At 44.6% G+C, this 15800-nt stretch overlaps 1 protein-coding gene across 5 annotated transcripts in view; it reads left to right on the top strand.

Moving 5' to 3' along the window:
• shf (Src homology 2 domain containing F) overlaps positions 1-15800 on the top strand; it is an 87984-nt gene that overhangs the window by 7660 nt on the left and 64524 nt on the right. For all 5 annotated transcript variants that reach the window (XM_031848374.1, XM_031848370.1, XM_031848375.1 and 2 more), the window contains exon 2: positions 7878-8010. In XM_031848374.1, coding sequence (XP_031704234.1) covers positions 7878-8010 — 133 coding nt within the window. The remainder of the gene's footprint in view (positions 1-7877; positions 8011-15800) is intronic.

The following is a 15800-nucleotide window of genomic DNA, read 5'->3' as shown; positions in this document are numbered from 1 at the left end:
CACACACATACACAGGGAGGCTATCTGAGGCCGCAGAGCTTCCAGCCTCAATCGAGACGGCTTTGTTTACAGCCTGACTGTGGCTTGTTTTTCTCCCTGCTTCATAAATCACTCTCCCAGAATCAAAGCCTCCGTCCCAGCGGATCTCCTCATGTTGTTTCATGAAGCCCTACTTTCCTAATTGTGTCAATTTCTTTTGCTGCGGTAAACAATTGTGTTTTTGCTTCTGCGTTGTGGTCGCGGAACCACAGTGGAGTGTTATCGCGTGTCCACGGTGTGTATCAGCGTGTTTGTGTATTTGATGGGCGAACAACTTCACTATTCCTTTTTTCTTTTCGCCTACTACCTCGTTCTCAAACTAAAAAAAACAAATTGATGTTTGCGCAATAATTGTAATTGTAGTGATGAGGGGAATTAGCGTAACCCATGCTGAGGACGAATCGCTCATTCTCAGGAGCGAGGGATTATCATATTTGATAAAATACCAACATTCCATTGTAGCGCCTGGATTATTATAGCCTCTTGTGCCGCACACTAACTGTATGTAGCAGAAACTCTGCCAATACATCTATCACAGAGAGAAGGGGGCAGAGGAAGGAAATTGGATTTTGTCACGCGTGTCATCAAGTACTTAATCTTGAATATCTGTTGCGTATTAAGAGCACCTTCATAGTGTGCGTCCCATGGCCTCCTCCCCTCTCTCCACTGGGGGTCTTAAGTGGCCGTGTGGAGTGTGTTTCAATGAAGGAGGTCCTCGGGGACAAGTCGGGCTGCTTTGTGTGCTTCGCTGCCTTTGGGTGCTAAAGGAAGATGCAGTCATTCATCAGGAGAGGAGGGCAGCAAGAGTGGCAATTCATTGAAAAGCTGCTTCAAATTGTGGAAGTATAGAAAGGAATGGATGGGGGATGCGGGACACGAGTTGTCTCCTAGTGCAGTTTAGTTTAGCGTTGTTTAGATCCTGAAGACACTCGTTTTATACATCTACTTACTTTATAGCCTAATGACACATTGATGGTGCACGGGGGGCATGTACAGCAGACCAATTAGCAGCTCATGTGGATGCTTTATAAGTAGTAATTCAAAACAATAGTTGTGCCCCTTGACCTTTTTAAAATACACAAAACTTTAGTTTTTCAACGTCTTTTCAGGTCAAACGACAGAAAAAGAGTTGAGCTATCTAATGTTAATTATGTGGCCACTGAACAGTAAAGAACAGACACCTAAACGCCTATCAACACTTTTAAGACGGATTAATACGATTATACGATTGTATTAGAATGTTTGCAGTCTGTGTTTTGAGGGCTGAAAATAGCTATAGGGGTGTTCTGGGATGCTACAATGTACTGTTAATGGATTTTAAAGATGCTTTTAAACAGATAATAACACCCACATAAGACCTCTGCACTACAAATGCAGATCACTCCAGAAATCATAGGGGGGGGATTCTGTTAAATTGAAGGATACCAAAGGGATGAGAGAGGCAAAAGACCCGCAGTTGGTGAATCCAGAATGCTGCTCAGCGATGTTGAGGATAAAGTGGTGGACACAGGAAGAAGGCTTCAGGAGCAAAATGAAAATATGATGATATGATATGATGATTTAATCAACCGTAGTTGTTAATGTGCACTCATATGAAGACGCCACCTAGTTTTTGTGAGACAAGATATTTGATGTTATATGTTATGAGAAGTTTTCCAGTGTGAAAGATGGCAATCATGCCATCAAGTTAAAATGACAGAACACGTATTTGTAACTTCTTGCAGGTCTCAGGAGTGTAAGAGTCTCACATGTGAAGTTTCTAGGAGTTGAGTGTGATTGCCAGCGACCTCTTTAGTAATCATTTGTACAGACTGAATGTCTCTGGATGGTCTGATTTGAATGAGCATTGACTAATGAAGACGAGATATCCTACTACCTTACTGATTGAGACCTAGTCCACTCATTTTTCCACGTGTGTGTGTATTTGTGCAACCCATGCACACACATATGTGAGTGCATATGTGCAGTGTTATGAGACCTTAAGCCTCATAATGCACAGCAACCCATACACACAGTGGTGGTGCGTGGACTATCCATGTGTACATAAGGTACATTTTCCATTCAATACCGTTGTGGCTCCACTAGTTCATGTATTGCTGATGTTTTACCCACAAGTGCGGTGCAGGTTATCACTGTCGCTGCTGCATCTGGAAACATTCCCATGCAAGCCACGATCAACAACAGGCTAAATCAGTTTGTGCCAAAAAGGAACCGGCTTCACCCCGAAAACCGCCCCACATGGGTAAAAGTGCCAGAGATCTGAAGGACCAACATTTACTGCGGTCTGAATCTTAAAGGGGACGATGGTGGTGTGTGTGATACATAAGTGTGTGCAGCCAGAAGTGAGCTGTTCTTTTGAACAGCGCAGATGTCGCTGAGGGAGCCACATGTGAAACGGATGGCTGAGCACATTGTTGTGCTACAGGGGATTGCTAAATGTAATACACACACGGTGTACGACAGTATATATATGTCGTAGATAGACTCTCTGAATCCGGAGCTTGCTGTTGTGGTGTAAGAAGATGCACTTTTGAGTCTTGAGTGGTAGGAAAGGGAAGATAATCATCAGGTCACACACGTTGTGGAGAGGTTCGGCCATGCTTTAGTCTTGTTGTCAGTGAACTCAGTATTTGTTTGTATTGATTCTCAAGGACGAGCCGGCTCGCTAATGCTGAGTCGCTGCTCTTGAATGATTCTCCAATTAGCTTAAAAGCAAAGCTAATGAATATACCTGGAACATAAACAGAATGGTTCTTCATCTGAAGTGAAAGTGCTCTCCGTTGGTGCGGGGACTGCAGTAGCTTGTGACTGATTGTGAAAAAGGCGTCTTTATAGCAAATATAGTAATTTGATTAGCGGCCTCTGCAGACTCCTAAGCAGGCCTTTAGAGGAGGCACATCACTCTTCCAGGAGCTCAAGCAGCAGCCGTGTTTCTCTGGAAACATTTCAATAAAGTTTCATTAATGTCAGGTCTGTATGGTGGGAAATGTCTCTCCTTTTAGAGGCGAAGCCAATTTTCCGTCTGCCTAATCTGTTTGGTAGAGCCCAGCAGGGCTCCGTCTTCACAAGGGGGCTCCGATGAATTGTAACCAGATTTGCGCTCTCTCTTCTTCGAAAACATGAAAGTATCTCATTGATAGTAACTGCATTATATCAACAGAGAAGCTGTGATCGTGCTTGCTTTAATAAATTGCCTTGAGGGAGTGTTTCTTGCCAGTATGTTCTTTCTAGAAATGCTGTTGCCAAGTTCTGTTAGGATGACTGCACACTGCACACACGACATTCATCCTATGTTTACAGGCGCAGATAAAGAGGAAGAGCTATCAGCAGAGGCACTGCCATGATGCTCAGCTTGCTGAGTTTTGGGGGTTTTAGATGAACATTTGAACAGAGGAGGAAACATACTTTATGCATGGCAGCTCAAAGATAGAACAAAAACAGTGTCTCCTTATCTTTGTGTCAACTCTCACCCCTCTTCTCTAAAGTGGCTTTCTGTCCTCCCAATAGTGGCATGCTTTCTTTTTTGCTACACTGAAGAACAAAAGAGCAATAGCAGCAAAGAAAACAAAAGCCTTTTGAAATGCCTTAATGCAATTGAGCTGCTAAGCACTGAGTTGTATTAGGTTATCAGTGGCTGAAATCCCTCGTGGCGTGAGACATAAATCACACACGTCAGCCCTCTTTCTTTCCGTTCCCCCCCCCCCCTCTCTCGTTCTGCAGCATGCTGACATTTCTGGCAGGTCTCAGGGGGGCTTCAACCTTGACTAGCTTGAGACGCGTTCAATCCTTCCTGGACAAGCCATGACATTAATATCATATTCCTGCCTGCACTCATTTAGCCGGAGTGAGATCCGTCTTTATTTTCATATGTCTAAAGGTGTTTATCTGATAATCGCCTGGTTGTTGCATTGCATTTTCTTCTGGTTGTGTATGGTGCCAACACCGGACATGTGGCTCGCTCACAAGGCAGACAAAGTGAAATGTTGCAGCCTATTTTCGTATTATTATTGTTATTACTCCCAAATTTCCACAAAATTTCAACTATGAAAGATTCTGAATTTGTTATTATTTCTGATTATCTGATTTACTCTCCATTAAGAGTGCAGGAGGAGAAGTGTGGCCGGTATTTTCTCACTTCTAATGGAAGTCTGAGGCCCGATCGAATTGCAATCCTTCAAGGCTCCGGCATCATCGTCCGGCATTGAGCCGAAGAGGCAGGTGCCTGTTATAGTCTGCCAGCCTCCGCTAACGCGTCCCCTCTGTTCCCACTGATTTCAAGACGGCTTCATTGCCCGAGAGCTGCGGTGCATTTCAAGAAGTTGCTCTCTTCGCCTGCGAGGTGCCAGAGCTCTGTCAGGTGTAAGACACGGCCAGCCTGGGATCTGAGCTGGAATGAAAGTAATTGAGTGTTTCTCTCTCTCTCTCTCTGTCTCTGTCTCTGTCCCTCTCCCTCTCTCTCTCTCCCTCTCCCTCTCTCTATGCTGCACAGCAGTAAAGGACCTAGCTTCCACGGGTACATGGCCTAAGCCTCTGAGGTGGCTTTGAGAGATTCATATGGGCTTACAGCGTGGCTTAGCAAAGACCTGATGTATTGAGGCAGTCTTGTGCTGAGGGGGGATTTTGGCTGGCTTGACTGCAGTCCTGACACACCCTGGTTTGCCACAAGGCAGATGGCGTGTCCCCAGGCGACGCTGCCGCTCTCTAGCACCCCTCCTGCTGTCTGGTAGTCATTAGTACAGTGGGACAGGAAGGACACATTGGGGCAAATTGGAAATATTAACCACCTCCTCCACCCCAAACATGAACTAGGCTGCAGGGGGTGGGTGATGGTGTCTGTTTATCTAGGTGATGGTTCAACTCCCCGGATGCTCAGGGAGGATCTGTGTAAGCTGAAATTAATTACACCTCTGCCTGCTAATGGGTAACAGTAGAATGTTGTAAGTGTAAACATTACAGCTTTGCGAATGTATGAATGTGACACACAGGGTGGAGCCGATAATGACCGTGCAGCGGAGAAATTCCCCCTTCATGAAAAGACACCTCGCAAACAAACAGCTCCTGTTAGTCACCTGTATTACTGCAATGCTGAGCTATTTCGCAACACAATTTCCCAATAATTCTAAATGAAAGTGAAAAAGCAAGAAGAAGAACTTCTTTTTGTTTCATTTTTATTCAAAAATGGAATAAGAACATGAGCCAGGTGCTGTAAAGAGCTTTTACTGCCCAACTCTGAGCCAAATACACGCATGCCTGTACAATGTAAATCCTGTTTTAGTGTAGCTGTTGGATGACAAGCCTTTGCAACCTTGTTCTGCATACACCGACCATAATTAAGATATCAGCCTGATTTTGATTGTTTGTGACGGCACAAATGCACATACATTAGAGTTCAAGTGAGGTGTTTCACCTCATCTGCCCTCTAGTACCATGCTACTTCAGACATTACCAAACTAATATTCCCCAAGCCATGAATACAAACCACTTGTGGATAGCAGAGCTGTTGCATATCAAAACTAAAAGTGGAGCGTTTGAGTCTTTGTCCGTGATTGCATCACTCTGTCTGATGCGATCAGAAAGTTTCACCTCACACCCTGCCCTATTATTTGTCCTACATTATGTCAACAGGAAAGGAAAACTATGACGTAATGTGTTTGGAGTGGCTCCACACACAACTCCGTAAGGGGCATTATTTCCCTCCTTTGGCTCATGAAGGTGCATGTAGAGATCTAAGGTGTGAGCTCTGCTAAAACCTAACCGGCTAAATCTCACTGCGGGAAAATATGTAAGCTGCTGCTGTCATCTTAAGCTGCTGGAGGGAATGTAAGATGCAGCATTCGGAGTGTTTCATCACATTTGTGGGCTACGGTCTCAAACCTCGAGCCACTCCGCTACAGTATGTGGACTGCAGTCAAATGGGCACTGGCCTTCATCCCTCCCCGTTTAGGTAATTCATATGTTTCTTTAGTCAGGGTTACTTATTCTTAGGTTCGGGCTGTGTTTGCACTGACTGTATCTGAAGTGGGTTTGGCACACGCTCTGGTGACTGACGGCTGAGTTTCTATGCAACAGGGTGTGAGATGGTAATAGTGACACTGTGGCTGTAGTGCATGATAATGTGGTGGGTCTCTGGGGCAGCAAAGATGTTGCTGATCTGAGTTGTGAGTGAATTATGTATCTTTCTGCGGCACAAAAACAAACCAGGAAAATGTTTGCGTTGGATTTTCTCCCCCCCCCCCCCCCTGCTTGAATTCACAGAAGCAAAACATTTGAGGAACCCATAATTATGCTGTGGCAGAAACAAAAGTCCTAGTTATTTTCCCCAAAACAGATGGAGAGAGCACATTGAAGAAGGTGGATTCAGCACACAGTAGCTGCTATGAAAAACATCCGTGGTACTCTCTTCCCTTGCTATTATCACTAATCCATGTATAGTGGAGATGATTTGTGCCAGCATTGCTATGTCGCTAAGCGGCTTACAAATTATCCCTGCTGAACTTTCTAGCATATAACACCTGGAACTACTTTTTTTTTTTTTTGAGTACGTTAAATGATACTTGACCTCCATCAGTACTGGAAAAATGCCGGTGCTTTCCCAGCCGAAGAGAAATCCCAGAGTTGGAAAGGTATATCTGTACATTTTACTTGCTTCCCTGAGGGTTGGCAGGTGTGTGTGTGTGTGTGTGTGTGTGTGTGTGTGTGTGTGTGTGTGTGTGTGTGTGTGTGTGTGGCACTCTCACGGGTGGCCTGCATATGGGGGTTTGCTTCTGGGAAGCAAATCCTTTTGGGAAGCTCCCTCTGTGGCAAAGACGGACGGACAGTGGTTGGGTCTCAGGGAAGCGGGCTAGGTTGGAGGCACGGCGTGGCGGGCACGAGGCTCGGTCCAACGCCTGTCTGCCCCACCCGACCCCGTCCACCAGATGAGTGATGAGCTTGTTCATAATGAGACCAAATCCCTTCCTCTCACACATGACTCATAGGGTGTAGTGCCAGTCATGTGCGCGATTACATGCTCGCTTAGGTGCATGCATGAGCGTTTCCTTATTTGTTGTGAAGCCCTTGACTCAAATCTTTCCAAGTAACGGAACAAGCGGCCGGTGCCCTTCTCCTCTGACCACTGATTGGCAGGACTAGACTGTCTGGAGCCACAACAGAGAAATAGTCCCCCCCCCCCCCCAGTCACACCCTCTCCCCCATTATCCAATGTCCAAGAAGACGGACGGCTCAGACGGTCGCCTCTTTCCTTTCAAAGGGTGGATCTCTGCTTCTGAAGCGGTCTCCTTATAGATGAAGCAAACATTTTTAAGGAAACAAATATCCTCCCCCAGGGCACTATAGATCTATAGATGCGGACAATAGCTGCTCCGCTCCCTAAGGGTTTGAGCTGTGTTTCTGGGTCCCGGGACATTCACCTAATTGCCATCTACTGCACAAAATGCTCAGCGAAAAGAGCAAAGACTGCAATTAGCCGTGGCTCACTGCCAGCTCGGCATAAATCTACCAAATTGTTTCTCCTCAGAAAGTTGAGCAGTTGTGGTCCTCTTTCCTCTTCTTTTGAAAAATGTAGGCCTGTCGTATAATTAGGCTGACCAGCAGTAGCAGAGAGCGTGCTGTAAGGCTAAAAGCTGAAGCATTGTGGGGGGGGGGGGGTTGTTATTTATGTATGCGTTTTTCCCTTAATGTTCCGGCCCTACCTCGATCACTTGGTCCTGTCCTGTCCTGGGCCTCAGCAGTATCTGTTTTGCTGTCTCTCCTGACTCCTACCCATGTTGTGTTGTTTTAACAGAGTAGCAAAATGAATTCCCTTCTTGATGTGTAACTTTTTTACTTTTCTTGTGCAGCCCATCATCGTTGAAGACTACGCCAACCCGTTCGATGCCGAGCAGGCCGGCGGAACTCAGACCAGTACGGAAAAGGTGACGACGGAGAACGATGGCTACATGGAGCCTTATGAGGCCCAGAAGATGATGGCAGGTAGATCGGTTCTCATTTTTCTAATTGCTCGATTTCCGTGTCACCCAGCTGCCTCCGTCCAACCTTCACACCTTCAGTGATTGCAGGTTAAGGGACAAGAACTGGATTTGTGTCTTGGCTCTATGATTTCATATTGTTTATCCCAGTGGAGCATTAATTAGTATGCGGCGTCATATGGCCATATGTTTATTAATGAACAGGCTTAGATGGCCTTATGCCGATTTACATGACAGGTGCAGCAGAGCAAAAATGACCCGTGTGACATGAAAGATGTCACAAAAAAACAACACACCTCAGGGGTCCAATGAAGAGAGAGTCGTTTTTCTTTATATGTTTTCCTCCTGCTGAACAGTGTCCATGTTGAGACGGCCACTTGCTGGGATTTCCAGGAAGGGACAACAATAGCTATGTGTTAACAGAAGAATTCAGCTGAACCACATTCTCCACAGCTTTGTCACAGCGCACACTCACTCTGCCCAGCAGCGACAAAGAATGTGCAGAAAGAGAGGAGAAATGATGAACAATGTGTAGAAAACAAAACATGTGGCCGCCGCTGTTCTTTCCTAAACAGACTTTAGGACCAAAGAAAGGAATGTTACAAAACAACGTTTTAATGACGGTCAGACCTCAAATGGATGTTTACCTTGATGAAGTGACAGTCATATCATCTATATGCAGGTACCTCTAACCCCCCCGCATGTGATACTGTACTCTTATAGACACGCGCACACACACTCACTTCCATTGCTCCCACGAAGGCAGGACATGTCTCTGTCCCTCATTGGCAATTTTCTTTTAATGGGCCTCGAGACAATCTCTTGTTTTCATCCGTCGTACTGTTTTGACCTCTGACCCGGTGAACGCCTCAGCTGAGTACAAAAACTCAAGATTTATCGCCTCGCTCAGGTGGAGGAAGCTTTTAAGAAAAAAAAGAAATCTGAGCAAGGCTTTTGTGGTACTCCTTGAATCTTGAACTGATTCCAGGTTGTTTTTTTCCGCTGCTTTTTAACTTCAACTTGACACAGTTTTTCATTTTGACTCTTATTGACGAGCTAAACTCTGCTGGCACCAATTGTCTGTCTGGAGTTTTGTTTTTAGCTTCTGGATGCTTCTGTCTTTGAATCCTGAAGTGGTGTTGTTTTCAAGCTCCCTGCTTCTATCCATCATATCTATTGATCGCAACTTTTTGTCTGCTGTTTTGACTGAGCCGGCGGGGTGTCGCTTTAAATAAAGACGTGAGTGGATTCCTTTAGCTCTACTGTCATCCTTTTAATATCCATACTCGTTCATGGACTTGTTCCGCCGATGACTGTTTTCACAAGCACAAAATAATGCATTTAATTCAAATGGGCTGACACATAGGGAGGCAGAGGGTACATTTAACATTATTTGATATGTTCACCTGCAGACACGTCTAAAGAATAATTCTATCAATTGTGTGGAAGTAGCACAAACAGGCCATATTGATGTCTGTGAGTTATAATGTAATATTAATCATGCTCATAGCCCCCATATTACATAATAAGGATCAGGGGAAAATCTAAAAGTATAATTCTGGGTAACTGCATTAAAAACCCAAATATTATGTTTCACTGGTTCATTATTTAGTTATGTATCCAGGCCAGACATACAGAGCATGAATGCTCTTTTTCAGCAACACCTTCCTCCAAATACACACACTCACACTTGGATGCTGCCCAGTTCAGCCCCACCGGTGCAGTTGAGGGTTAAGTGCCTTGCCCAAGGGTACCTCAATGATGTAATGAGGGTCAAGGCGCTGCTCTTTCACATTCTCTCGCTGTGCAAGGCCAGACACTTGCACCAATACGGTCAGTATACTGATGTGGATGTAGAGTAATTGCTGCATCCCTCATTCTGGCAGCATGTTGGTCAGGCAGAACTGCACACTCAGTTTAGTTGGCCAAAAAGGAGAGAGAGGAACCGTCTCTCTCTCTCTCTCTCCCTCTCTCCTCTCTCCTCTCTCATCTATTTCACTCACCAAGCAAGACAGTGTGTTTGTTCTCAATGACAACCTGCACTGTTTCCTTCAGACTGCTGTAGATAGCCGTAGCTTCAAACAGCCTCCCTTCTTCGTCTCTTCCCGGTGCTTTGCTTTCACAGACGAGTGCAGATGGACATAAAACTAACCAAACAAGCCAAAACAACAGACACTTTTTCTATTTATGGTTGTCAGAGCAAGGTTTTAATTTGCCACCAGCCAAATTCACATCGTCTATGAAACGGTGAGTCTACCTCCCATAAAATGGGCTGTAGCTGTCTCAACTTGTACAATTCAAAGGTGTGTAACAGATAGTTTCTCATGAGAAGTGTTTCCAATTATTTCTAAGAAGTAGAGTGAAAATGAATCAGACGGCCTGATGTTTTTGGTTTGTCTTCACCGACGACCTTTACCTTTTCAGGTTTCAGCACAAGATTTACTTTGAGCTGCTGTCGACTTGGATCTCACTTAACAGACACACTTGCACACACCGCTGTGCCAATTACGTTTTTTTTAATTTTTATTTCCAGATCAATCTCAGTAATTGAATACTACTACGACGGATATTTATAATTTCCTACATAAGAGGCCTTGATATGGATCTTGCATATTAACTTGTGAAATCTCCGTTTGAAGCTCATATTCCATGTTCACATACAGAGCCGTTTGTATGTCGTAACCTCCTGGAAGTGGACCCCTCAGATTAGTATGTTTTGCTGAGTAATCACTTGTGGTTTTGCATTGCACTTAGCAGAGATTGGAGGACCAGACAGTAGGTACTCTGTAAAGCAATATTGTGATTAAGCTGATTCCATGGATTGACAATGTTCCATAACCCTTTCATTTACAGATACTTATCCAGGGGAAATTGTGGGGATTTAGTTTGTAAAGTTTGATTTAGGAATCGCAGTGATGGAGTGTATAAATGGTATTTCACCTCTATATTATTCATGGCATTACTGCTGTAGGTTACTAGAAGTCTTTTCAATGCAAAGATTGTTCTTCCGAACCTAAAGGTTGATTAGCTCAACTTGTCCAGTGATGCAGCAGAAGACACAGGTGCTTCCTGTATAAGCTTCTGAGTAGCAAGTATGAGGTCAGTCTGCACTCGTATAGTGATTTATTAAAGACTTTTCACATTCCTCCGCTCTCTCCCTTGCATTTTGCATTTTATGAGTCTCACGAGTTAAACAACCTGATTGATTATTGCGTTCGAGCATCAATTCACTGCGAGCTACAGGAAGGCTATTCATTTTCTATAGAGAACAAAAGGCTTGTTACACAAGAATCAGATGTCTGCGTGTCCTATTTCCGCTGCTGATGTCATTCCATTCACTGAAGTGTGAAATATGTACAGAAGCTATTGACAGTCTTTCAAGGCTACTTATCCTCCGTTTAGTTTATTGTCTACAACAGAGGAAATGAATGTCAAGGCATGCTGCGTTGTTGAAAGCCTCCAGACCAGAATGAGATGACAGTTGTTCTCGCAGGATTTATATGAGACTCTGATCGGTGGACCTCAGAACCTCTAAGGGGGTCTGGGGGGCATGCTACCCCCCGAAGAAAAGTTTGTACATTTAAAAGTTTAATGGGTCAATATGGTGCACTTTGAGAGCAAAATGAAGTGGCTAGATTTTTGAACAACTTTGAGCTCTTGAAAACAATTGTTCTAGCAGTGGTGGAATGTTACCAAGTACATTTAGGCTACTCAAGTATTGTTTTTAAGTCAAATGTTGAGGTACTTGCACTTGAGTATTTCCATTTTATGTACTTTTATACTTCTAGTCCACTACATCTCACAGGGAAATATTGCACTTTTAACTTCACTACATTTATTCTTCAATATTAGTCACTCGATAAGCTGCTATGCAGGTTTGTATTATTAATACAAAATATAGATCAACTAATAAAGTTGATGTATCATTGAGTAGCATATAGCCTAATTATTAAGGATATTAGCTCCACCTTTACCAGCTGCATCATCACAGTGATGAACACATTAATGATATATAGGCCGACCATAAATGTGTTATTTATTGTTATTATTTATTTTCCACATGATAAGTAGGCTATACTTTTGGTACCCCAAGTAATATTTGGAATTGTACTCTTACCTTTTTCATGTAACAGAGTATATTACACTGTGCATCATTAAATAATGTAATCATTAACACATTGGTTTTATAGATATGAATGGTGATGACACAGCAAAATAGTCACACTCACAAAGCATGGATAAACGAGACGTGTTTCAAGACAGGTTGGGGGGGGTTGACAACATCGCCACAAGCCGCGCCACTGAGGACAGTCCACCCGTTTTAACAGTCGCACCGGGAAATAGGGGCCCCATCAGTCCCCTCTGGAAGAGAGGGTGCAACGAGCACTGAGGTCACGTGTTTTTCAAGAAGTGTACAGTTAAATCATGTTGAAACCAGATGTGCTATTTTGAAGATACAATTAAAATTCCTTGATCACACAATATTCACACCTTAGACACACCAACACATGCACCCGACCACATAGTGGGAGGTGTAGCATGTCAGACCTGAGGCGGAAAGTGCCACAGCCGTTTACATAACATACTGTGTGCGTGTGCATGTGTGTGTGCGTGTGCGTGCGTGTGTGTGCGCTCCATTTCTCTCTCCCAAGAGCCATCCTTAGTGAGGTTGAGTCGACTGATTTATGGGCCTGCTGGAGGGGCATGTCATGACTTCCTTAACCTGAAAAGCCAGCCCCACCCCCGCGTAAGCTGCTCCACACACTGGCCGTCTGTCGAGGCTCCACCTGCAGTTATGAGAAGACATGTGCACAGCCGCTCTATCTTTACAGCGTTTCCGGCATGTGTTTCCACAGTGCCTCGAATATCTGTCATGTCTACGCGCGTCAGCGACTGCATGTGCTATATTCGTATCCATGTAAGTCTGTTGGAACGTATGTGTGGGCCTGAGAGGGGATGTCCCCCCCCCCCATTGTCAGCTGGTCTTTTGGCATGTTGAGTAAATATATTGAAAGTGTGTATAGTTTGTATTTGGGGGTACGTCTTTCGAATGTGTGCAATGACGCACGCAGCAGATTTCACACTCGCACATGATCTTTTTTCTGTACTTTTTGTCTCTTTCACACATAGAAAAGAGCACAGACATATTCACACGACCCCTACACACACGCACACACCTCAGCTGTCAGCGTGGCCATTCCCTGCATACCTCAACACAAGCAGCAGCACCTACTCACAAGAGGAGATGTCAAAAGAAAAGCTTGAATCAACTTCTGTGATGTTACTCTATCTGCTCAACTCGACTCCCACACACATTGTTGTAGCTGTTCAGACTTGTTACACTGACGAGTATAATGGGCTGGGCTAGCACTGTGGGGCAGTCTGCATCAAGGCATTTCTCAATGAACACGCGCTCTCGTCGTCATACTCTGCAGGCAGGCAGGCAGGCAGACGACCGTGTGCGAGTGTTCCCACAGTGCACGAGGAGGCACGTTGTGCAAACAGCTTGCATGACTGAGCTCTCCCAAACAAACACACGGCAGCCCAGTCCACTTGCCAGTCCTCAAGCCATAGCCACGCCACTCACTGCACCTAAAGTGTGTGTCGAGGAGTGCGAACGTGCGCGTGGGGTTATCGGACAGAAATAAACCCTCCGGTGTGAAATACTTTACGGCAGTGGTGAATTTATTACACACAGTCTCAACATTGTAACCACAATTTGTCTTCATCCCATCTTTCAGGTCACGCTCAGTCATTTAGCAGCAACGGAGTTGTGCAACAGGGCCTGAATGCCTGAGGGGGAAAAGAACCGTGATGTTTTCCATAATAGTTGACTCATGGTAGATGGGTGTTCGCTATTTCTCTCTGAGAAATGTGCTGGGAAATGTCTCGGGGGCGCTGGCACCTCCAGCATCGCACTCCCAATGATGTGGAGACTAGCGTTCAGTGCCAAGAGATAAGTCATTAGCAATGGAGTTGATTATTTCAATTACTCATGATAGTGTGGTGCTAAGCCTCCTGTTGGCTCTAACGTATGAATGCCAGGAAGATTGCCAGTTTGGCAAGGCCCTGAGTGGGTGAGACAACATGTGGGGACGCCGAAAGAGGGATGACGAAGGGAAAAAGAAAGGGAAAGTAGTAACATAAGACCAAAAGAGAACCCGAAGAGAGACGGGCCGAAACAAAAACACAAAAGTGAAGAGAGTGACTGGAGAGCGACCCAGAGGCAGAGGGAAAACAAATTCATGTTAGGGCATCCGTGGGTTAGTTTATGGGGACATGTCGAGAGTAAAAAATGGAAGCTGAAAGGTTTCCATCTCCTGCTCACTCACCTACTCACTCACAAGAGTGACAGCTCACCCCAGGCGACAGCAGGTACATGTGGTGCTACATTTCTTGGCCTGTAACCCTGCTTTTATGGCCCAGAGCCGTGACTCGAGGCATATCCGGAGCATGCACCGACAGCGGTGCGTTTTTGTTTTTCTTGCTTTTTTTTACTATTCCTGAAATCTGTGCCATTAGTATGGGACATTTGGTTCAATGTGTTGTTAGTATAGCAAACAATAACTGTGCAGTTCTCCTCTCATGCCTGGTTTTGTTTTCCTTTCCATCACATCTGCCTTGGTGCATTTGAAGGGTTGCTTAATTAAACTCAGCAACACATTTATGCATTACTCTAGCCTATTATAGGCAGCTTTAAATAAGCATGGACCGCAAGGCCAGCAGCTGAAAACTGGACAGGGAAGTGAATAATTAACACTTCTTTCCTCTCGCGCCTCACACCAGCTACTTTTTAAGGGTATTTGGGTCTTTCGATCAGCTCGCCGCTGCTCTTTTTCCAGCTCAAATCATGCTTTTCTAAAAATAGCACCACCTTTCTAACTATACAGACAATGTTAGAGACATGCAACAACGAGTTCTCTAAACGATGACCTAAGACATCCTGCAACACAGCAGGTTATCAATGATGATGTTCCTAAGATTTGTTGTCTGATATCTACCTTTAGCCTCCTTTTATGTAGAAAAAAACATGGCCCCAAGTTTACACCTCGTTAATAGCTACACTATTGCTATTTTTAAGGTGCTATTCATTACGGGGTGTTCACTTATTTAACAGTCCACTGTTCCAACTCCCTCCCTGACGTGTCATGTCTACGTCCCATTCGGCGGTTGCCAGATTTTGTCAGCGGCATGCTATCCACTTGTCACATCTACATGATCCCATGAGAAATGACTGACAGTTATTACACACTGATCTCACAGGGTGAGTACTGAGCACTGCAAAACCAACGCTCCAGAGCTGGTGTCAGCTGGTCTTTTTTTTTTTTTTTGGCTCGGTGCTATTGTTTGATTCCTATTATTTCAATGTTTCAACAAACATTACAGTGTAATGAAGCAGAGCTGGAGAACAGAAATCTAACGAGATCCCTCTGGAGTGATCCACAACTTTTACAGCGGGGCTGCAGTTTAGTTTAGCTCGTTTGTAAGAGAACTCCGTAATGTTGGCGCATTATTAATATCAAGACTGGTGTGATGATTTATGATGTATATAGTTATTCAATGTGGCAGGCAGGCCAAACAGGAAACGTCTTTGTTCAGCGTAATGTTCGTACTGTGTGGCATAGTTTTGCGGGCCGCCAACATTTTTCTTAAAAAGTGCGGTCGCTTTCGACAGTCGATTGGCTATTTAAAAATAGCGGGTTTGTGCAGGATGTCCCATGTGACGATTCTGTTTTAACTTCACCTTTCTTGTATCAACTCAGCTCGTCTGGAACTTCGTCTGAGGTGGTACCA

The sequence above is a fragment of the Anarrhichthys ocellatus genome, unplaced genomic scaffold (genome assembly GCF_004355925.1).
Source record: "Anarrhichthys ocellatus isolate YVR2014 unplaced genomic scaffold, GSC_Weel_1.0 scaffold8, whole genome shotgun sequence".
Classification (NCBI taxonomy): Eukaryota; Metazoa; Chordata; class Actinopteri; order Perciformes; family Anarhichadidae; genus Anarrhichthys; species Anarrhichthys ocellatus.
This window is presented reverse-complemented; position numbering and strand designations above follow the sequence as displayed.